Below are 24,966 nucleotides of genomic sequence, written 5' to 3'. Positions count from 1 at the left end.
GAATGGAAACCTAGTTAAGATTTTAATGTGAATCATCTGGTCACAAATCATCTGGTGTTCCTTTTCCCTTTAACCTTGAGACATGCCAGCCTCTCTCTCTTGAAGGGCTAGCATTCTTTCCCACTTTCTGTTTCTCCGAATTGTTGAACTATCAGCAGAGGTCAGGGTCGTAGCTTTTGAAGGAGCATCTGAGTGGGGAAAGATGTGGGCAACTTACACATGATCCAATGATCCCCTCCAGGCTAATTCTCAGACTCCTTCTCTTCCAACATAACCCAACCCCAGAAGCAACCTGTGGATCTTCAGACAATATCATCTATATTGAACTGTTCTTATAAACATATATGAAAAAGAGACATTGAAAGACTATAAATATCATAATGTATATACAACAAGGTCTACAAAGGAGATAGTGTTCTACAAAGTGAGTGGCCACACAGTGCAGGTGAAATAAAGACCACCCAAAATACCTGGTAAAGTGTGATCAATTGGAAATGGTGAAATACAGGAAAGGCCAAAATGTCCAATTATGAAGTAAATCCAAATGAGCATGTGTAGATAAAGTTTAAAAGAATTCAGTGAGCTTTTTATAGCCATATGATTTCTAAAAGTATTTTTGCCATAGACTGTGAATGACGTTTCGACCCTATTGGTGTTCCAGGGTCATAATCAGGAGAGACAGTTTAAAAGCTGTGATTCTTTCTTTGTGTGTTTCTTAGAGATCAAGCAGGTTTGGTGTAGGATGCCAAGAGACATTTCTAAACACAGCTGCACAAGCCCCTTTTTGGTGTCAGAGAACATAATAGACAAACGTTTTGAGGATTTCCATTTTCAACTTGCAAAGGGTTGCAGCCCCAAAGAGTGGGAAGGTTGAAGTTTTCATAAAGGGTTTTTGCAGGGTCCACCATAGCTATTTAAAAAAAATCTTCACAATGGTGTAACAATCAAATTTAATAGTAAATAAAAATCAGGAGAATAACTACAGATGGTGCAAGGGGCCCCGTGCCATGTTTAGGGCTGCACGGGCTCCACTGCACATGTCAGTCCCATCTATTGTCAAGATCATACATCTACCAGGCCTGCACACTGATGCTCCACATACCAGGGCCATCAGCAGCAAGATGATGAGCTCTAAGGAAGACCTAGAACTCCACTGTGCACAACAGTCAGCAAGGAGCTTCACTTCCATGGACCTCGTACTTCTCTTAAGTTCATCATTGATAGAGACATTGATGGTCTCTTCACGGTTTCTTCAGCAGAAAAAGATAAACTTTTTTTTTCTTTAAGACTTGTAGAAGCCTGGTAAGGGATAAAACTATCATGCCACTGGGGGTGATCCTAAGACAATCCATAACAATGTGTCGCCTAAAGAACACATTCTTTCACTGAAGTGTGATACTACTTAAAGTCCTTGGCAGTTCATTTAACACATAGCAGCTGTCATAGATTACTTATTCTTATTTACCAGATGGTCATTGCTTGTGAGCAAAAAACTGTTCTCCTGAAACTTCCTGTTTCATCATCATCAAAAGCTTGTCTTATGTTGTCTTTATTCAGCCCCATCTCTAGTCTGGACAAGCCTCCATTCTTGGCCCCTATAAGGGCTCTTTCTTTAAGAGTTCCTCAGTGGAATCCGATCAGTCCTCCTCTACTTATTATCAATTGTCTGATGTGTTCTCCTTCACTTCTAGCCTTCTGAAAGTGCACAGACATACACAAGTTGTGAACAGAAGATGTAGGCATTGTTTTCGCTTGGTGTACTCTGAACACTGCTTCAGTGCATATGTAGAGTAGGGTTGACATACATAAACCTTTTGCATTGATAGTGTGACATTGCAGATGCCTCTGGAAACTCCGTGTTTCCCCCAAGAATCCTCGGAAGGCAATTTGATCACAAGTAGCACTCAACTCTTTAGGTTGTGTTTCGATGGAAGTCTGTAGCTGTATGCTGTGTCCTATGTGGAAAGAGTCCAGGTGTCATACGTGTGGACTGGAATGGTACTTCTTTCATGAGCCTGTGTACGTTTTTAAGGATAGAGTAGAGCATAGTTAAATGAGAAATAAATTCTCCTCTATTCATTCACATAATCAGGATTTGTAAAGTGCGGCTAATCATCCTGGGGAGTATCCAGGAGCTTGCTGGTCCTGGAGGCTCATTATAATAGTCAGGTCTAGAGCGCCCTTTGGAAGGAAAATGCACTCAAAAAAGGAGGAAAAAAGCAAGGAGAAAGCAGTGATAATGAGGGAAAAAGCAAGTACAAAGCAGTGAAAACGAGGGAAGAACAAAGAGAAGGCACTCCAATAATGAGGGAAACAGCAAGTAGAAAGCAGTGGAGAACGAGGGAAGAACAAGAAGGCACTGAAAAAACAGGGGAAAAAGCAAGGAGAAAGCAGTGAAAACGAGGGAAGAGCAAGGAGAAGGCACTCAAAACACGGGGGCAAAAAGCAAGGAGAAGACAGGAGCAAGAGCGATGCAACAGTACGGGAGAGCTGTACCATCACTTTGTTTTGTTGCTAGAGTGTGGGATTAAGGTGTGGTTTGAGTGGCAGAGTTTTGGAGTCATGAGTGATGACTAGAAGGGTGCAACTGTTGTGATGTGACAATCAAGTTGCTGTGTTCAAACCTTCAAGGAAACTAAAAGAAGTGTATAATGGAGTCGCTTAAGTATATATATATACTTGTGTTTGGTTGGTTTGCAGGTTTATTGTATGGCTAACATGAGAAGTGTTTTGACATCATGATCACAGCGGTGCTTTTATCATGCCTCCTGTGCAGCTAAGAATCTGACGTGTCAATGCAGAGTGGTTATGGAGTACAGAAGATCCAAGGTAACTGACAGTGACCCTCTATGATGCCACCATACTGGGTTCTGCCAATCTTTCATTGGTGGAGGACAACGCATGGAGTACTAGTGTGGAAGCTACACTCAGCCCTGGTGTGGGCCAAGTGAATAAGATCAAAGGGGGTGTCAAATGCTGAGCAAGTGAAACTGCAGAAATCACTCAGCAGAGGGTGATCCACTCACTCCCTGGGTTTGTGCCCCGAGTGTTTACACAGAGGAAGCTAATTCAGAAGTCTGCCCCCTAATGGCTTCAGCAGCTCGTGCACTCAGGTCTTTTTCTACCATCCAATCAAGATGAATGCAAGGAAAGACACGTGCGCGCGACTCATCATCCTATTGGCCCCCCGGATGCCCAACATGAAACTGGTCAAATCTGACCAATAGCAGCAGTGAGAAGGTACTCACCAGTCACTGTTTAACACAGAACCATTCACCCAGGTCCACTTCTTGTCGGGGCACGCGAGGAAAAGTCCGAGCCAGACCAGGTTACCGTGAGTCATACTGCGGCGTACAAAACTCTGTGAACGGGATAAAAGTACAAGAAGTTAATGCTGGCAAAGGAAGACTCACATTTTTATCTGTTTCAACATTAGACTTTATGTTATTAGATTTGGACGTTTATGTTACTGATGTTCATGTTACTGAGAGAGCGTAGCTTACATAATCAACATTAACATGAGATGTTCAGGAACTAATGTGTAATAATGCCGCTTAGAAAATGTATTAATGTATTTTGCTAAAACGTGCGCTTGAAATGTGCCCACGGGGAGTGGCTGCTAACGTATACAGGGAATAATGAAACTGACTAATAATGTTGAAACATTATGTTATGATATGATTTTACACTAATAATAATAGATATATGTAAAGATTTTGCTAATAAATTATTAGGCCTTAGTTAGCATGAGTCGAGGCCTAGCTACCCGGCTCTCATATTAAATGTGTTTTTCTAACGTTCAGTTTGCTGACTTGCTGAAGGACATGAACTCTTGTTTTCTACAAACTAGAAGCTGAATGTAACTCTAGTAGATCCGTTCTCATGAAATTCGACTTGCTTGTAGAAATTTTTTAGCTGAATGCAACAGTGTAGATCACTCGTTGGTACAAGGTCGCCTGAACCGGTACAGACAATGGAGCCACTGACTGAAGATGTGCAAAGGACCACAAGAGTATGAAATCATACCGGACATTCCACCCGCTAAAGACGTCAATCATAAGGACCAATAAAATACGTGACAACTGTTATGGGGTGAGAAATTCGATGAGCTAATGTGAAGAGAATTGGTTAAAGATAGTGGGGTGCAACCCCTTGTCCAACCAAATTTTAGGGGAATGAACAACGAAAAGGGGATAAAAACCCTTGACACCAGGAAGTAAATTAGACTAGAGAACAGGAGGGAAAAGAGAGAGTTAGGGGAGATGCTGATGCGTTTTGCTATGACCCAGACATTTTGTCACTCTGCATAGAGACTTTGCTGTTTGGTTCTTAAAACCATTCTTGCTTTATAAATTGCCCGTTTACACTTTACCTCCTTATGAGGGAGGTGCCCCGCTTTTACCCGATTGCTGAATTCCTGATGGCAAATCAACTGCTGACCTGAGGACGAAGACCGAACCTGAGTGCTGACCCAAATACAGAGGGTAACTATATGACAATGAAATTGTAATTGTCTGTTTGCTTTTCCTTTCTGGGTACCAACTGCTTCTTTGACAGAGACCATAGTTAGATGTTTTCCAAATTGGTGTTACAAAATTGTTTTGCATGAAGCCCAACATGCCAATGCTAATTCGAGGTTAGGAGAGGGGTCCACTAAACTGACGCAAATAGACAAATGACTGAATCTATGCTTTGTTGAACAACGTGATGTTACTCTGCTAAGGATAACCTATGTTGGCGCTGTGTTATGTGCTAATATTCGTGATTCTTGCTTTGATGAAATCTTATCAGAGTTGCCATATTGTGACTATGCTAATGTGTTTCTTGGTTTTGAGACTAATAAACTCGCTAGTAGAATTCAATAGGGAATAAACTTCACAAAATCTTACTAAACTGGTGTGGTTATTCATGACTGAAAGGTCATGGTGGTTTGCGAGTTCTATTAAATGTCTTTGATTAATTTGAATTGTCATATTACTGTGAACTTTGATGACATTATTGACATATTGATTGACATGCTGATTAGCTATCTCGTCCTAAGGTGTCTTCAATCAGGGTCAAAAGATTCATTGGCCTAAAACGAGTCCCAAAGTGAGTAAATTAGTCATAAAGGGACGCGTTAGCATTACATTAAGTCGAAAAGTATTCTTAATAAAAAAAAAAAAAAAAACAATAATGTAATGTGTCTAATGATAACGGGGCTGGGCTATCCAGATAGCACTAGTTTCAATTTATAGAGAAATGCGGCGTTGTGGGAAAGGATGAATGGTCCGTTCATCGCTAAATATGCCAGCTGAATATTAGAGTTGCTCTAGTGCTTTGAGACGTAGGGAGTGAACTGCTATGTAGACAATTTGGAAACGGATGATTGTGCAGAATAACCATATTCATACACAACACTCGTTGTATTCAGGGAACTACAACTCATTATTTGACTGGTCCTTGATAGTGAAACTGGGGTCGTTCTCGTCAGTTTCAGTGCACCCGTGTAGGGCGACCACCTCCCTCCGGGTCATTAAAGATGACGTCTCCAGTCCTGAGCTTTTCAACTTTAAATCATTGTTTTCAAATGTGTTTCGATAATTTATGAAGTTCAAGTGGAAACAAAACTAGACTGCAATACCCAGAATGCACTAGATGATCCAAGTGTGGGATGCTGCAAGAGCAGATAATAACTTGTGATATTTTATTCAAATGATGATGTTTTTTAATTGTTGTGTATCAACTGGTTATTCTGCACAATCACCTCTTCCCAAATTGTCTCCTTAGCACTTCACCGCCTAAGTCTCAAAGCACTAGGTCATCTCTTACTTTTCCGCAGCTCATCGCTCCTCATTTTACAGTTCATATGCAGCGGTGTAGCTTGAGGAGGGTGTTTGGGGTGTCACCCCCCCTAATAAATGTAAATAGTTGGGTGCAGCGGTTTCAGTTGTGCATGGTGAGGGGTCTGTCGGTTTTCAGCAGGAATCTTTACATACACACAGACAAAAGCGCAGGCACACTTTCTACCCCTCTATGTTTTGGAAGTCCTAAGAAATGTTATTTATTTTACAAAATATTATATTTTGCCTCCCATAGTACTCCTACCAATCCCCACTTCTCTCTCTCTTCCCACTACCCCCCAGACCTCTCTAGTGCACCCCGCTTGTCGCATATAGTATTTTAACATCATATGCCAGCGTGATTGTTGGAAAATCTGAAGCTCATACCTTCCAAATTTAGTGACCAAGCGATGTCCCTGCTGATGTGACTCCCAGAGCACACAGGCATTTCTGCAGTGAATGCTGTACTCCAAAGTTCTGTTTGCTGACAAGTATCTCAAGAGTCAATGTCAGCCTGGAGTGAAATATTTGGGTTGGGAGAAGATTTATTGCACAACCTAGGCTCATGTAGACGCTGATTGTTGGTCTACCCTTAGCCCGCAACATTTTCCAACAGGAGTGCTGAAATGAGAGCACCATTTTTGTATAATTTAACTCTATTCTATACATCACTTATAGAGCGCTTGGCTATCCATGGGCCACCCAGCGCTAAAGTGTGTCACAGAATCAGTATCAGGGTCCGGGGGGACTTAAAGGAGCCTGTCTCCAAAGAGCCATGTTTTCAGTGCTTTCTGGAAATCGAGTTCCTTTTGAACTGATTTTAAAGCGGGGGAAGGTTATTCCACTATTTAGCCACATTGTAAGTGAAGGAACACCCATCATAATTTATCCTTTTGAAAAGGGGAATCTTGGCTAAATGAGCATTTGAGGTGCAAAGCAATCTACTCAGGAGGTATTGAGATACCAGAGACCGTAGGATCGGGGAGCCTTTGCCAAGTAGAGCTCTGTGGGCAGTGCAGAGTAGTTTCAATTTAATTCTCTCGTTCACCGTGAGCCAATGAAGGGAGCGTAATGCTTGTCTCTGATGTCTGGGGATAATATACAATAGTCAAGCCGCGGATTTCTGCACAATCTGAAGTTTTCTTACTGTGGCCTTGTGCGCTCCCAGGTATAATGAATTCCCATAGTCCAGGCGGGACAGAATGAGTGCCTGTACTAGCAACCTTCTTGACATGGAGGGAAGCAGAGGGAGGGTTTTTCAAAGCATTCGCTGCATACCCTAGCCGGTAGCTGAGCACTTTATTGCCTGGGATTCAAATTTGAAGGCTTTATCCAACAGATTCGCAGGGTCTTCATAGCTGTTTTTGGTACAGGAGAGTTCCCCAGACAACTTGGCCAGCCCAAATATAAAGCAGGATTGAAGTTATTTGCAAGGATCATCAGTTCCTTATTGTTTCCATTGAATTTGAGACAAGAGTCCTTCATCTATTGAGCCACGTTCACTAAACAGGGACCCAAGGAAGGGCACAAAGAGTCTTGGTTGGCTTAAGGGAGACAACCAGTTGCATGTCATCGGTATAAGACACTAATGAAACACCCAAAGGAAGAACAATGTCCACCAGTGGTCTCATGTACCAATTAAAAAGGGTAGGGCTCAGTGATGAACCCTGAGTAACTCCACATTTTCGAGGAAGGATTTCTGAGGTATTGTTACCCTCAAAGACTTGAAAGGTCCTATCCTTTAGCAAAGACTTCAGCCATGCTGAAGCAGGGCCTAAGATTCCCCCACTCTGTAACCGATCTACAAGAATACCACGGCTTTCGGTATCAAAAGCTGAGCTTAGATCAAGGAGGACATTTTCTGTTGTTCCTCCATGGTCAGGTAGCTTTTTGGCTTCTTCTACTACAGCTAGAAGGGCTCTCTCTGTGCCGTGATATAGGCGAAACCCCATTTGAGTGGGGTGTAAATATCATGATTCTCAAGGAACTCTGACAGTGCAAGATTCACGTTTTCCTACAATTCTGCTTATCCCAGGAAGGAGGGACATAGGGCGGAAGTTACCCATGTCAAGCGGATCCAGATTAGGCTTTTTTTAAATAGACTTTAACCATGGCATGTTTCCATGCTTTAGGGGCCCAGCCCAAGGTTAAGGAGAGATTTTCCATCTCTAACAGAACTGGAAGAACCTCATCTGTTACTTTTCCTAAAATATGAGATGGTATTTGATCCTTAGGTGAACCAGACTTAATTTTACCTGAGATCTTGTCCAGGTTGTCTAGGTCATGGGAGGTTTCACCTTAAGTGAATATAGACTAGTATGGAGCAGGGCCTCCTTGAATCTATTATTATCATGTTCAACTGATTAATGGAACGTATTAAAGATGTGCTGAATATTTATCATGAAAAAGTATGCCAGCTCATTGCATTGTGCTGTTGAAGGTTCAAGAACAGAGCCCCTTGTGGATGACTCCAAAATATTTTTTTACTATTTGAAACATCTCAGATGTGGAATTAGCCGCTCCATTAACCTTTCTCTCATAGTACACTACTCTAAAACTAGTTTCCTCTCAATTTTGAAGCTTGATGGATGTTGGTTAACTTTTATTCTCAAAAGAAGTAAAAAGAGGTAGAAGAGTCAAGCAGGAAACTCACAGAAATCGAAGAAGCAATTGTAGCTGTCAGAAGAATAAGGAGAGCTTGCAGCAAAGGTTGCTGCAGGTTCACACACCATTAGAATTTATACAAGGGAAAAGAGCAGAACCCAGTCTTTTGCAGAGTTGATTAATTATGGAAAATTACTGCGGCACCACCATCAAGGCTTTCTCACTATTCTCACTCTTGAATAAGGATAGAAAAGCACAAACAGTCAGCCACCTAAAAGAACAAACAAATAGTGAGAAGGAGCCACCGGGACACTCTCTGGGTGATTAATTATGGAAAAGTAAATGGGCAGGAAAGGCAGAGCCATGGGAGGTAGAATCTGGCCACATGAGAAGATAGCTGACCTCTGGGTGGCTGCTGCACCAGTTTTAAGCGTATCCTGTGCATGGTAGACCATGAGCGGGCAGGCCTGCCTGATGCTGTAACAAGGATACCTAGAAGCAAGTTATCCTGTGCTATCGCTCAGTGCTGCTGGACTGATTTTTAGTGTGGGTGATACTATTAATGTCACACAAAAAACAAGTATAGCAAATGTGCCACACCCGTTCAGCAGGAGAGTGCGAAGCGTGTGGTATGTAGCAGGTGGTGCATTTTGGAGCTCTGGTGAGGTAGCACCATGTAATTTACAGCAAGCATATTTTCTGTAGAAATGGCCACTAAGCTTACATAGACATGTCGTTTTACTGAGAGACCTACATAGTGTGCAAAGATGTGTGGAAATAGGGATTCAGCAAATATTTATCATTTGTACATGACCAGTAAAGTGTAATTTGAAATATGTCTACAGTTCATGTACAGGTGTTTAAATTTAGTTGTGTTTTTGAAAAAATGACATATCTCAGTCTTTCCTTTCACACTCCCTGTACTATCGCCTTGGTCACTTTTAAAAAATCCTCTAGCATTGCTTGTTTAAAGAATAAGCAACAATTTGTCAGATGACAGAGCCCAACTTTTGACTTTCGGCTTTGAAGGCACATAGATGTGACAAGATAAATACAACATAGAAAGACATCTTTATTGTTCATTTACCTTCTGAAAATCCTCATGGTTATTTTGGGGTGCTGCAGCACCCCCAGCACCCACACTTGAAGTGCCTATGCTATCGCTATGGCGTGGGTGGTATGGTGCTGTCCTTGTCCTCTGCAGCCTCCCTACCTCAGCTCTGGGATAAGACGCCCGGCCCCTAGTGCTTGTTGCTCTCTGAGGTGCTGACTGACTTCACTTATGCTGCTACTCAAAGGAGAGGCGGCCAGGTCGGGAGCAGTTGTAGGGGTGCTGGTGCTTCCGTGTGTCCAACCTCACTCAAAACATCACCGCTGCTGACAAGTCAACTCAAAGTACCTTGCTGTATATACTAAGCAGAGATAAAAACATGCACCAGGAGTTTATGGCCTGGAAGTGCCATAGATTGTCCTCACTGACTCAAGTGATCAGCACTGAGGCCTCATAGTTGGCAGACATTTATATTTGGGCAAGTAATTCAGGAGCAACCTACTGAATGCCACAAGATGTCTCCTCCTCTGGACAATCATAAGCTTGCCATTGCAACTGATATCTAGTGACATCACAAGAGCGCCACATATTAAAATGCATTAATAATAATAATGCCTGCACTTTTCCTCTCTGAGATTGGGCTGGACTTTTTTCCTACATGCTCCTATAGATCAACACTCAGACACTATATTGTATGGACCTGTATCACATTCAGTTAAATAAAGGCCATATAAATAACGAATGGCAAGGCATCCTGATATTTCTTGCAGGAACTGACAAGCGACAATAAGAAATCTCATCAGACACCTCCAGACCCAACCATGGCCTCGATACCCTAGAGGTCCCTATAAATGTGCTCAAAGACATCAATACCTCAATAAATACAGTGAACTCATCATTGAAGGAAACAATTTGAGAACAAAAATACATGCATACAGAATTATCGGTCTTCAAAACCCAACTTTATTGAAGCTTTATAAAGGAGGGTCAAAGAGACACCCGACTGGCGCACAGGTATATGGCATTTACAGAGGAAGGTCAGGGATTTAGGAGACAGAAGAAGGCGAGCCAATGTCTGTCTATATGGCTTTCTAGAAATGGAAGAAGAAAACATTTTGGGCTTTCTGGTGACTTTTCTACCCAAGCTGTTAAAAGTGGATTATCCCCAACCTTTAAACTTTTTAAAAGCCCACAGACTAAAATCATGGCCCCTATGTTTACAAAGGCTCAAGACCATCCTTCTCTGCTGACATCTCCTTTGAAACAAATGTGCTCTGTGAAAAATCTATTGCCCTCGGCCTGACATTAAAACGATACACAATTTAGTATTGCCTTTTAGACTTGCAAAAATGCTGATAAGGATTGAGAGGTGAACTCAAAAATTTAAAGATTTTCATGAACTTTAGTCTTTTCTCGAATCGTTCAACCAACATCAGATGTAGGTGCTACCTTCCTGTCATGAAGAAAATGATGTGTCAGTATGCCTAAATCAATCTGTACCAGAAGCCTCAAAGATTAACACTGGTTCTTTGCAAATGAGACACAAACCCATCCCCAGACAGTCTTCTCGAGAAGATGCCCCCTCTCAAGATAGAGAAATGTTCAGAACCCCCCTCAAGAATTGGAATCCAGGTCACAATCAGACCATCTGAGGATGTTTGAAAAACTCCCTGTGATTGTTCCTACCCTGCAGTATGATTACTATTCCCAACATTGATACACTACTACTTGAAAAGTAGATCCACACATTTTTAAGTAGTGGGGCAGCCCGTGGGCTCTCTGAGGGGAATCCCACCCAGTTTAGTGTTATGCATTGCTTTAATGATTCAGTGTTCATATCTTAGGATTCACCTCCTCTTGTTTTCTCTTGTTTTTATTATATGAATCTAAACTAAACAAAACACCATACTCATAACTAACATTTGGATTTCTATTTGATCTCTTTGCATCACTGTCTAAAACCTGATATTGTCGATGACTGTGGGCTTCTCCCTGTGGTCCCTCAATGTGACTTGTAATTTTGTCAAATTAATTAAAAGTACTCTTTCACCTTAAATCGAAGAGACCGCATATTGCCCTCTTACAAGAGACACATTTGCCATTAGTGGAACTTGACAAATTAAAACAAGAGTGGGTTGATGATGCTCTGTAGCTGCTGGAATTTTCTCCCACATCCAGAACAGGATGCTGTAGAACAAAAATGGTCACCATCCTAATTCTACCAGAGAGAATTTAAAACTGCTGGGTTCTACGTCTTCCCCAAAATAAGAGTCCAAGGATACATTCAGGGAACTGGGTTTATATGTGCCCCTAATATCGAAAAATCGTCCTACTTTAATGCTGTGAAGAGGGTCTTAATGGAAAGTCATCTGCAAATAGTGATCAGTAGTGATTGGAAGTTAGACATAGATCCGGTACTCGATGCTTTCGGCCACCAGCCATCTGAATGGTGCTTTAAGAGGCTGCTGCCGGAACCATATTGGGTTTTCCATTGTACAGGAAAATCCAATAGCTTTCTCTCTTGCATGCATGCTACTGACTCCAGAATAGGCCACGTCCTGGCTCAAAGTGCTCTTCCTCCTTGAACTTTCAACTACGAAGTTGGGGTTGTCTGTGCATCTGGACATGAACTGATCAATCTGCAATTGGAGTTGCAACGTTTGATTCTAAAGAATAGACCTTGGAGGATGGGCACCTTAAGGTACATGCTGCCGGAGGAAAAGAAAAAACTGCAGCACTAGTTTAAGGATTCCTTAGACCATAATACATAATTAGCTACCTCCTGGCAAATTCTCTGGCTGGCGGGAAAGTACTCTAAGCGGGACAAACCTATGCGAGATGCTGCTACTGCAGATAAAGCTTAACCAGAAGAATTTCTTTGAATCAGAAATCCCATGCTCTATAGTTGCTAACATTCTCATCCTACAGCATAGAACCTAAAGACATTAGGTGTAAAAATAATATCATTTGAATGCCTAATTCACACAAAAGGCCACAAAACCATCAATTAAAGGAACAATGGTATGAGTGAGGGGAAAAGTCATTCAGCTTCCTGTACCCCAATCGGAACAAAGGAAGTCAAATCAGTGACCCTTCTGATATCTTACAAATGTAGCGCCCTGCTTTCTTGCCCCCATGACACTGCCAGGGAAGTTGTTTTCTTCTATGCCAGTCAATATGCACTCCACCATGATTGGCTGTCTGCAGTCTGAGGGAAAAGTTGCGGCCACCCTATTGTGCATCACCACTTTGTCTTGGGGGAAAAAATAAAACTTAAAAGTGATTGAAGGGGTCAGGGTAGAGGTACCCTTACTCCATGGAATGGATAGAGGTATCTGTAAGGGACCCCTCATGAGAAAGAAGTTGCCCAAAAATGTTTTTTTTAGAGCACACAAGGATCTGTGAATCTTCTGCAGTGCTCAGCGTGGCCCTCAGATGGGTCCGCAGTGGATCCACGGTTACAGATCCCAATGAAAAAAACTTACACCCAGTCACAGACCCACACAGCCACTCACACTCCCATTGGCACACTCACAGACCCACTCACACACTGATATACAGACACACTCAAACACCCACTCACACTCCCATTCACACACCCATTCACAGACCCAATCACAGACCCACAAAACCACTACCACAGTCTCTCACACACCCACACAGTCACTCACAACCCCGCTCACACACCCATTTACACACCCACTCACACACCCATTCACATACTCCAAAGCCCTCTCACAGACCCACGAAACCACTACCACACCCACTGACAGACCCACAAAGACTCTCACACACCCTCTCACGCACCCATTCACACACTCACACACCCACTCACAGATCTACAAAACCACTTCCACACCTACTTACAGACCCACAAAACCATTACTACACCCACTCCCAGACCCACACAGCCACTTCCGTTCCCACTCATAAACCTATTCACACACACACACACACCCACTCACAAACCCCAAAAAAACTACCACGCCCACTCATAGACCCGCCTAGGCACTCACACACCCACTGACACAGCTGTACAACAAAATAACAGACACACCCACTCACACTCAGATACAGCCACATACACACCCTTTCACTGACCCACACAGCCACTTACTCACCCACTCACACACCCATGCAGCAAAACCACTGACACTTCCACTCACATACTAATACTGCCAGTTGGCACACCACTAAGAGACCCAAACAGCCACTTTCACACCCAAATCAAATCAAATCATTAACATTTATAAAGCGTGCTACTCACCCGTGCGGGTCTCAAGGCGCTAGGGGAAAAAGGGGGGGGGTTACTGCTGCTCGAAAAGCCAGGTTTTTAGCAGTCTCCGGAATGCGGAGTGGTCCTGGGTGGTCCTGAGGCTGGTGGGGAGGGATTTCCAGGTCTTGGCTGCCAGGAAGGAGAAAGACCTCCCACCCGCCGTGGAGCGGCAGATGCGAGGGACGGCAGCGAGCGCGAGGCCAGAGGAACGGAGGAGGCGGTTGGGGACGTAGAAGCTGAGGCGTCGGTTGAGGTATTCCGGTCCCTTGTTGTGGAGAGCTTTGTGTGCGTGGGTGAGAAGTCGAAAGGTGATCCTTTTGCTGACTGGGAGCCAATGCAGGTGTCTCAGGTGTGCGGAGATGTGGCTGTTGCGGGGTACGTCGAGGATAAGGCGGGCCGAGGCGTTTTGAATGCGTTGCAGGCAATTTTGGAGTTTGGCGGTGGTCCCAGCATAGAGGGTGTTGCCGTAGTCCAGACGGCTCGTGACGAGGGCGTGGGTCACAGTTTTTCTAGTGTCGGCGGGGATCCAGCGGAAGATCTTGCGGAGCATGCGGAGGGTGAGGAAGCAGGCGGAGGACACGGCGTTGACCTGCTTGGTCATGGTGAGAAGAGGGTCCAAGATGAACCCGAGGTTGCGGGCGTGGTCTGCGGGGGTCGGTGCGGTGCCGAGGGCCGTGGGCCACCAGGAGTCGGCCCAAGCGGATGGGGTGTTGCCGAGGATGAGGACTTCCGTTTTGTCAGAGTTCAGCTTAAGGCGGCTGAGCCACATCCAATCTGTGACGTCCTTCATACCCTCTTGTAGGTTGGTCTTGGTGCTGGTGGGGTCCTTGGTGAGGGAGAGTATAAGTTGGGTGTCGTCGGCGTAGGAGGTGATGATGATGTTGCGCTTGCGTACGATGTCGGCGAGGGGGCTCATGTAGACATTGAAGAGTGTCGGGCTGAGCGATGAGCCTTGAGGTACGCCGCAGATGATCTTGGTGGGGTCTGAGCGAAATGGTGGGAGGTAAACTCTTTGGAGACGGTTTGAGAGGAAGGAGGCGATCCAGTCCAGGGCCTGGCCTTGGATCCTGGTGGAACGGAGGCGAGTGATTAGTGTGCGGTGAAAGACGGTGTCGAAGGCAGCCGAGAGGTTGAGGAGGATGAGGGCGACTGTTTCACGGTTGTCCATCAGGGTTCTGATGTCGTCTGTGACTGAGATGAGGGCGGTTTCCGTGCTGTGGTTGGTTCGGAATCCAGTTTGTGAAGGGTCGAGCAGGTTGTTGTTTTCCAGGAAGGTGGTCAGCTGTTTGTTGACGGTCTTCTCTATTACCTTGGCTGGGAAGGGCAGGAGAGAGATGGGGCGGAAGTTTTTCAGGTCGCTCGGGTCAGCCGTAGGTTTCTTTAGTAGGGCGTTGACTTCGGCATGTTTCCAGCATTCGGGGAAGGTAGCAGAAGAAAAAGAAGAGTTGATGATGGCCTGGAGGTGCGGGGCGATGATGTCGTCGGCTTTGTTAAAGATGAAGTGAGGGCAGGGGTCCGAAGGGGCGCCGGAGTGGATAGAGTTCATGATGGATTTGGTTTCTTCAGTGTTGATGTGGGTCCAGTCGTTGAGGGTGATGTCCGGGGTGCGGGTTCGGTGATGCTTGGTTGGGTCTGGTGTCCGAAGCTGTCGTGGAGGTCGCTGATCTTGCGATGGAAGAAGGTGGCGAGGGAATCGCACAAATCCTGTGAGGGCGTGACGGCGTTGGCGTTGGGGTTGGAGAACTCCTTGACGATGCTAAAAAGTTCTCTACTGTTGTGGCTGTTTTTGTCCAGTCTGTCGGTGAAAAAGTTCCTTTTGGCAGCGCGGATCAGGTGGTGGTGTTCGTGGGTAGCGTTCTTGAGGGCGGCCATGTTGTCAGCGGTGTGGTCCTTGCGCCAGGCCTTCTCGAGGGCGCAACAAGTTTTCTTTGATTCTTTGAGGGTGTCAGAGAACCAGAGAGGTTTTTTGGTGTTGGCCTGTCGATGCGTGCATTTGAGGGGAGCAAGGTTGTCTGCGCAGTTGGATATCCAGTTCGTGAGGCTGAGGGCTGCGTCGTTGGGGTCGGTGGTGAGGGTGGGTTGGTTGGCGGCGAGTGCGGAGAAGAGTTGCTCTTCGGGGATCTTGTTCCACTGTCGATGAGGGGTGGGTTGAGTGCGGAGGTGGCGGGTCTCGCGTCGGAATGAGAAGTGGACACAGCTGTGGTCGGTCCAGTGTAGAGCGGAGGTGTGGCTGAAGAAGATGTGTTTGCTGGCGGAGAAGATAGGGTCAAGCGTGTGTCCGGCGATGTGGGGGGCGGTGTTTACCAGTTGCTTGAGGCCGAGGTTGTCGAGGTTGTCGAGCAGCGCGGTTGTGTTGGGGTCGTTGTTCTGTTCCAGATGGAAGTTGAGGTCGTCTAGGAGGATGTAGTCCGGCGAGGCGAGGGCGTGCGGGGAGAGGAAGTCGGCGATGGCGTCGCTGAAAAGGGCGCGCGGTCCGGGGGGACAGTAGACGAGGGATCCTCTGAGGGTGGTCCTGGGGTCGGTGCGAATCTGAAAATGCAGATGTTCAGCGGCGAGAGGGGTGTCTTCGGTGGAGGTGGTGACGCTGATGGAGTCTTTGAAGCTGATGGCGATACCTCTTCCTACTTGGTTGGTGTGGTCTTTTCTGGAGATCTTGTAGCCTTCGGGGATGGCAGTGGCGATGTCTGGAGCTGATGAGGCGTTCATCCAGGTTTCCGTGATGAAGGCGACGTCCGGAGCTGTGGAGTCCATGAGGTCCCAGAGTTCAACGGCGTGCTTGTGGACAGAGCGAGCGTTGACCAGGATGCACTTGAGGTGGTTGATGGCGCGAGGGCTGGTGGTCGTGGTAGTTGCGTGGTGGAAGATGCGTTTGCAGGAGTTACAGGCGAAGGGTCCATGGGTGCGCTTGGGGTGGGCTTGGAAGCAGGTGTCGGAGCGCCCGGGGTTGAGGGAGTGGAGGGTGGTGGGGTCGTAGCGGGTCAGCGGGGTAGGGGAGGGCTGGGGACCAGAGGTCATGGCGCTGGGCGCGGGCCAGGCGCGGACGGGCGCAGACGGGCGCAGACGGGCTTGCCTCTGGCGCGCCTCCGGCGCACAGCGGCTGCCATAAGAGGGAGGAGGGGGGGGGAGGGGTCAGCTGGGGGTGAATGGGAGCTGGGGGGCGGGGGCGTGCAGGAGGTCGCGGCGGGAAAGCGCGAGGGAGGGGGGGACAGGTAGAGTGAGAAGAGCTGGGGGAGGGGGGTTTAAGGGTGGAGGGGGGTGAGTGTTAGAGTTTTAAGAGAATAGGGAGATAGGAGTAGGGTTGAAAAGATAGGGGAGGGGGGTGGTAGAGGTGGGTGAGGGTGAGAGGTATAGTGAGAGGATAGGGAGATAGGTAACAGAGGGGGAGTCGGGACGGGGGGAGAGATAGGGAAATAGATAGATGGAGAGATAGGTGGTGAGATAGAAAAATAGGTAGATAGGAGGAGGGGGTGAGTGAGGGAGTTAGGTGGAGAGATAGGTAGAGGAGTGAGGGAGGCAGGTAGCGAAAGGGTAGATGTGGGTGATACTGAGAGATAGGTGGAGAGATAGGGGGGGGTGAGGCAGAAGCAGGAGGGCAGAGACAGGGGCGGGAAGAGACAGGGGTCGGAGAGGACCGAAGAACGGAAGAAGAGAAGAACACAGAAGACCGGAAGAACACAGAAGAACCGAAGAACACAGAAGAACAGAAGAGAAGAACACAGAAGACCGGAAGAACACAGAAGAACAGAAGAGAAGAACACAGAAGACCGGAAGAACACAGAAGAACCGAAGAGAAGAACACAGAAGACCGGAAGAACACAGAAGAACCGAAGAGAAGAACACAGAAGACCGGAAGAACACAGAAGAACCGAAAAACACAGAAGAACAGAAGAGAAGAACACAGAAGAACACAGAAGAACAGAAGAGAAGAACACCGAAGAACAGAGGAACACCGAAGAACAGAACAGAAGAGAAGAACACAAAAGAACCGAAGAACACAGAAGAACAGAAGAGAAGAACACAGAAGACCGGAAGAACACAGAAGAACAGAAGAGAAGAACACAGAAGACCGGAAGAACACAGAAGAACAGAAGAGAAGAACACAGAAGACCGGAAGAACACAGAGGAACCGAAGAACACAGAAGAACAGAAGAGAAGAACACAGAAGACCGGAAGAACACAGAAGAACAGAAGAGAAGAACACAGAAGACCGGAAGAACACAGAAGAACAGAAGAGAAGAACACAGAAGACCGGAAGAACACAGAAGAACCAAAGAGAAGAACACAGAAGACCGGAAGAACACTGAAGAACCGAAGAACACAGAAGAACAGAAGAGAAGAACACAGAAGAACAGAAGAGAAGAACACAGAAGAACAGAAGAGAAGAACACCGAAGAACAGAGGAACACCGAAAAACAGAAGAGTAGAACACAGAAGAACAGAAGAACACAGAGGAAGATGCAGGGGACGCGGAAGCAGAAGAGCAGACGAACAGAAGATCACCAAAGAAGATAAAGAAGACGAAGAGCAGAAGGCAGAAGACCACAGAACAAGATGAGGAAGAAGAGAGGCGACAGGAGAGGCTGAGGAGCACACAGAAGAAGAGAGAAGACGGGGAAAAGAAGAGTACAGAAGAAGATTGCAGAGGAGGAGCGAGGAGGAAGAGACAGAGAGGAGGAAAAGAAGCTGGAGCAGGAGAGAGGGTGAGTAGCGCGGGGCAGGGAGAGGGGCTGGGAGGTGGGGGGTACTTACTGTGAGGTGGGTCTCAGGAACTCAGGAACCTGGAGGAGCTGGAGGAGCTGCAGCGGCAGGGGGAGCGACCTACCCTCACCAAACCCTCACAAGCCCCCTTACACACCCACACAACCACTCACACAACCACTCACACACACACTCAGAGTCTCAGAAAACCACTGACACCCGGGTTGGCTGCATGTGGGGCGTTTGCCACAGGTCCTGGCCGAAGGGTGTGTACGGCAGCGGTTGGATTAACATATGGTAATAAAATATTACTTTACATTTAAAAAAAACTTTAACATTCATTGAAAAAACAAAGGTTACATGGCAGTAATAGTTATGAAATAGCACTGAAAAACATAGACATTCATTGTAAAAAACAAAGATTAGAGAGACATTATTGTTAGAAATTAACGTTAAAAATGTAAAAATTCACTGAGAAAAACAAAGGTTACAGGAATAATACAGTTAGGAAATGGCATTAAAAAAACCTTAGAAATTCACTAAGAAACCAAAAGTTACATGGATGTTATAGTTAGATTCGAATTTTACACATACAAAACCATAGAGATTCAGCAGACATAGGCCCATATTTATACTTTTTGACGCACAACTGCGCCAACGCAGTTGTGCGCCAAAAATTTTACCGCCGGCTATCTCCATTCCAACGCGCCATGCGGGTGCCTTATTAATTGAATGATGTTAGCCGGCGCTGCGGACTGGTGTGCGTGAAAAAAAAATGACTCACACCAGGCAGCGCCGGCGTATGGGAAAATGGGGGTTGTGCGTCAAAAAATGGTGCACGTCAGGTCTGAGGCAAAATTCAGGCCTCAAACCGGATTTGCGCCATTTTTTTGACGCCCAACCTCCATTGACATGACTCCTGTCTTAGAAAAGACAGGAGTCATGCCCCCTTGCCCAATGGCCATGCCCAGGGGACTTATGTCCCCTGGGCATGGTCATTGGGCATAGTGGCATGTAGGGGGGCCCAAATCAGGCCCCCCTATGGCACAAAAAAAATCTGAAAAAAATACTTACCCGAACTTACCTTTACTTCCCTGGGATGGGTCCCTCCATCCTTGGGTGTCCTTCTGGGGTGGGCAAGGGTGGCAGGGGGTGTCCCTGGGGGCAGGGGAGGGCACCTCTGGGCTCCTTCCGAGCCCACAGGTCCCTTAACGCCTGCCCTGACCCAGGCGTTAAAAAACGACGCACATCAGGCTGTGCGCCGTTTTTTAAGGCCAAAATGACGTCAGAGTATAAATAAGGGGCACAGGCCTTAAAGTCATTATTTGGAAGGGAACGCCTACCTTGCATATAATTAACGCAAGGCTGGTTCCCCCTTCCAAAAAATGACGCACATGGTGGAATTTTGACGCCCGTGGGGTCGGACGTCAAAGTATAAATATGGGGCAGGGTTTGCGCCGATTGTGCGTCAAAAATGTTGACGCACATTCGGCGCAAACAGAGTATAAATGTGCCCCTTAGTTTATAGTTATAGTTATTGCAAGAAACTATAACTCACGCCCTCACCATGCACTACTAATTACCCCCACATATTACATAGGTCATGACATATATGACATCACTGATTATATCTCCTCAACATTTGCAGTAAAATTATTGATGGGAAATCTATGCATGGCGGGGGCGTGAGTTAAAGTTAGCTTAAGGTAGGAGTTTTAGTTTCTTGCAATAACTATGTTTGTTCACAAGTGTCTCCGCTGTGTCCACAGTTCCTCTCCAGATGATAAAAAGGTAATTGATAAAACAGAGCCATAGGATAGCATTCTCCATGTCCTGTGCTGCATCTTTGGTGATGGACACCTGCTTTGCCCCCAGCTACGCGAACCTGTTCATGGGCTGGTGGAAGGAGCAGGTGTCCATCACCAAAAACAAGACACAGGACATAGAAAATAACGTGTTCCCCACCATGCACTACTTCTGACCTCACATATGACATCACCCATGACACGTTTTATGACATTGTTTATGACATTATTTAGGACATCAACCAAGACAGTAATGATGGCATCACTGACTAGAATTTCCTTTTAGACCTCTGACTGTGATGACAGGTGTGTGTGTACTATAGTGTGGAGAATGCCATGGACATTGGCAGTGCAGGGGCCCTCTGTGGCCCCTGGCACCGGCTTCTCAGCAGCTTTTTCATGGCAGGGACCCTTTCCATGAGAAAGCTGGTGGAAAGCTGAGGTGTAATTAGCCATGAGGCGCTCAACTCAACGCCGCTCTGGCTGAGTACAACTCAGACCGCCGTCGGAACGTTGAGAAACACATTCCCAGTGGAGGTGGGGCCCCTGGCATTCCTCCTGCCAGGGTTGTATTGTGGCTGTCAGACCACCACAGATGCGGTGGTCCAACAATGACCCCGAGGGTGGCGGTCCTTGGGCGGCCAGCCTCACAATGAGGCCTTAAATAATTTGCCGAGAATCACAGGATGTTGAGCCACACCCACAGTCATTCTGATTAGAGCTATTTCATATCTACCTTACGCTGACACTCTAATTTGAGTAATTTCTGTAGCCTGGTGTCATAGTCTGCAAAATGTTACACCGCCATCTTGTGTTAAAAGAAAGTAATCACACAATGTAGATAGATCACACACAATTTAGTCTGACACAACAAACGTTTGGCACACACCGAACAGGGGCTTTAAAGTTAGAACAAAAACTACGACGAGGGTAACAAGGAGCTTCTAGGGCACTTTACTTGTGTGGAAAAGACAAAGGAGAGAGGAAATTAAAAGCCAACATATCATACAGGACAAACTCATTCTATGGGCCATTTATTGAAGAAGTATAGATTTCGGATATATTCTCAGTGAAAGGAGGAATATAATTTTGCTTGTTTCAGAGACCGCATCTGACCTTCACGCTTGCTGAAAAGGACGTTTTCAAGTTTGATTTCCATTCATTATCAGCTATATTTGTAATATTACTTAAGGCTACGTTAAAAGATGCTGCTGTGCGTCTGCACTAAAAAAATCACACCAAATCAGCATTTCCTCCTTCCAAAGTCGATGAAGATTACCTTTGAATTACTAGTAACACGGGTTAATGCAAAGACTCGGCAACAGCCACGTGACCTGTTATATAAAAAGGTGTTGTTTAGAGGTTTTCTTTATAGCTTTTCCTTTCAGGTCCTTGAGGAAGAGCTGCAGATGTCAAACATGAGACCATATGGACCTACTGACTATGCACGTCCACAAAAACTATTCCTGATTGACCTCGTTGTGAACCTTCACATAACTTGCCACATGCTAATAACACAAGGCTTAAATGAAATGAAGTTTTTACAGATATAATTACTCTACAGGAGCATGTCACGTGCTGCATCAAGACAAGATCTGCATTAGTGAGTTGTGATTTTTACAGAGTGTAAACGGCCCCTCGCATCTCACCTCAGAGCGCTGGTAGGTCAGGTGATAATACAGACTGAGAGCAGTGTCTGCAGCCAGTGCTGACCGCCATAGCACTTTTTTTTTTAATGCTGTACAATAGAGCTAAAACACATTGACGAAGCCAATAGCTCTCACTTAGGTGAGATCTACTGGTTTTGCCAGGGGCTGTTTTTTGTGAGTTTTTAAATCACTTCCCCTGCGTTTTAAAGCAGCGCTTTCACGCTCAGTTGTTTTTAAAGTGCAAATCCAACCCAGATCGGTACAGAAAAAAAAAACTCAAACGTAATTTCATGGAGTCAATTAACCAAAATGACACACACACGCACACACTCACAGTTATATATTTTCATATTTTTTAAATAGCTTTTCGTGCAAACCCTCGCTCTTACATAAACACACTCTCACCCACAGGCACACAACACACATTTAAAATCATTTTTACTTACCTCAGCTGCCAAGAAAGGGCATATGCCAGCTAACTACTCAATTTCTATTACACTAATAGTGAATGATACACTACTGTTCAGTATTTGTGTAATAAAAATTGAGAGAAAACGAAGAGAGCGAGTTCCCAAAAGAGGACCATAAGGACAAGCTGCCACTGTGTTCCAGACAATGAATTTGTCACCTTTGAGGCCAGGGGTTGCAAAGGCAGTGCCAGGGGTCGCAAAGGGCAAGTTGGGGGTCACAGCTGCGACCCCAGGCGACCCCTAAATGTCTCTGTGCCTACTTTTGTAGACCTCCGCATGCATGTTGAATGCGTGAGTATAAAATAACATGGCAGCCTTATCGTCGCGCTTTATTTTTATGCCATAGTGCACAGCAGATGTAATGCTGTAGTGCGTGGTTAAACTAACATTAGAAAGGCCAATCTGTCTTTGCTAATGATTGGTTAAATATTAAGTAGGTGGGAAATATTTGGGGTTTGAGCGGCAGTGTTCATCCTACTGAAGTGAAAACTGGTCCACAGTAAGGGGCAAATTCCTAGTTTTCCACTAGATGGCACTAATTACCAAGTGAATTCATTAATATAGAAAGAGTTGTAACACGCAGAGCGTGCCATAGTTAACATTTACCCGATAGCAGGGAATACAGAAGAAAATTTAAGGGCTTATTTACAAGCGCCTTGTGCCGCCGTGGCGTCACATTTATTGGCTGCTGCGGCGGTGCAAGCAGTCCCCTACACTGCGACACATTTACAAACTGCAACACTGTGCCGGGTTAGAGAGAGCCTAGTGTGCATGTGTGTTTGGCAGACCCGAGACGGCTGATCAAACATACATGCGCTCTGAGGGGGAGTGCTGGGCACTCCCCCTTCGTGCTCATCACAGCTCCGTGGCCACACCCATTTTACCATAAAATGATAATAAAGAGAGCAGGTGTTAAACTGACGCTCTTTAACATGGGAGCCTTCCAAGCAGTGCTGGAGTAGTGTCATTTTTTTAACTCTAGTGCAGCGCTACAGTGACATCATTAAGGGCTCTGAGGCTGGCCCAGAAAACTGGTGCATCGGAGTCGATGCACCAGTTTCTTGTAAATGACGCCCTTAGGTTCATTGTCTGCTTTTTTTGTTTCCAAAATATAAAAATAGACAAATGGAAACAAGAACACCAAATAATGTTTATTACAAAAACAATAACACCTCCCAATCATCCCTGCATTGAAGGAAGCCTTCCTTGAACTGTATGCTTTGGTTGGTGTAAACAACGTTGATGATAGCAATTTGTATATATTTCTATATTTTTAAAAAGCTTTTCTTGCAATCACTTGTCTCTCCTACCTTTTAAAAGGCATGAGTTTGATACAGATCGGCGCTTAAGGGTTATTAGTTCTGCCTTATGAGCTAAGAAGATGTATGTTCACACACAAACACTCAGAGATTATATTTCCAAGACGAAGTTTTTCAGAAAACTTTTATCTGGCCTTACAGTTAATCACACGTCCTTAACCAAGTAGCTCCCCGCCATGCCCCCTAGTGGCAGTGAGTCAGAAAGCATCCTGGTTCAGCTCATCTGCTATAATAAATAACCATGCTCTGAAATAGGCAGCAGTGCTCAGTCAAGTTGCTATTTCTTCTCCCTTCACCCATTGCACACCCAACCTCACTCTCCCCTGGTAACACAGCAGACAAGTGAAAAGCAACATCGTATCTAACAGAGAGGTGAGCATTTTAACAAAGAGGTTGCAGAGAATACATGGCTGAATTGTAAGAAATCAAGTGATCTTATTGTAAGACTATTCTTCCACTTAGAGACTATTCTTCCACTTAGCAAATGTTTTAAATCTTGTGCTCATAACTGGTGCAAGAACAAGTGACACATTGATGGAAAGATTGCTTGATTGGTTCTCAGTTACTGGTGATCATGCAGGCAGCATTCCAGTCCATTGTTTTTCACCCACTGTGCCACTTGAAACAGAGACCAGCCTGTGCATATCAGCATTGGACCTGCTCCTCTAGGAAGAGCCCAGCACTGCCTCCCATGCCGAGTCCACACCAGAGGCAAACACAAACTATCTCAGTCCTGTTATGAAATATTTAGGCCTCGCAGGATCAGCCTAGAAATCAACATCGGCCCTGGGAAAAATGTTAAATCCAGCCCCTACCAGAGGAGGCCGTGAACAGAATGACCTCTGTGGGGACGGTTTTACCATGGAAGCTCGTTCTCCTCTGAAATCCTGGAGGCCACTGGGGAATTGTCAAAGTGTCACAATGGCCAGTCCTGCCCTGAGGCCTTGTCAGTGAAGTATAGCTTCAACCCTCTGGCCCAGTGAGCAAAGGTCCAATGTCTAGGCATATTGGTCACACTGAACTTTGTCCTGTATAACTGCCCCCATACCAACTCTGCTTCAACCTATATCATTAATGCTTTACAAGCTCTACTTTGTACTGTACTACTAACAGCTTATCACCCGTGTCTTGCACTGTATCACTAACACCTTCCCAGCTCAGTTTTGTCCTGTATCACTAATACTTCACAAGCTCTACTTTGTACTGTATCACCAACTCTTTACCACCTGTGCCTTATACTATCTCCCTACCACCTTACCAGCTCTGTCTGGT

The 24,966-nt window shown here is 45.6% G+C and overlaps 1 protein-coding gene across 2 annotated transcripts in view; it reads right to left on the bottom strand.

Annotated features, from left to right (window-relative positions):
- LOC138303608 (killer cell lectin-like receptor subfamily B member 1B allele C) overlaps positions 1 to 24,966 on the bottom strand; it is a 62,073-nt gene that overhangs the window by 3,383 nt on the left and 33,724 nt on the right. For both annotated transcript variants that reach the window (XM_069242900.1, XM_069242901.1), the window contains one exon: positions 3,249 to 3,361. In XM_069242900.1, coding sequence (XP_069099001.1) covers positions 3,249 to 3,361 — 113 coding nt within the window. The remainder of the gene's footprint in view (positions 1 to 3,248; positions 3,362 to 24,966) is intronic.

This window comes from Pleurodeles waltl, chromosome 7 (genome assembly GCF_031143425.1).
Source record: "Pleurodeles waltl isolate 20211129_DDA chromosome 7, aPleWal1.hap1.20221129, whole genome shotgun sequence".
Lineage (NCBI taxonomy): Eukaryota > Metazoa > Chordata > Amphibia > Caudata > Salamandridae > Pleurodeles > Pleurodeles waltl.
This window is presented reverse-complemented; position numbering and strand designations above follow the sequence as displayed.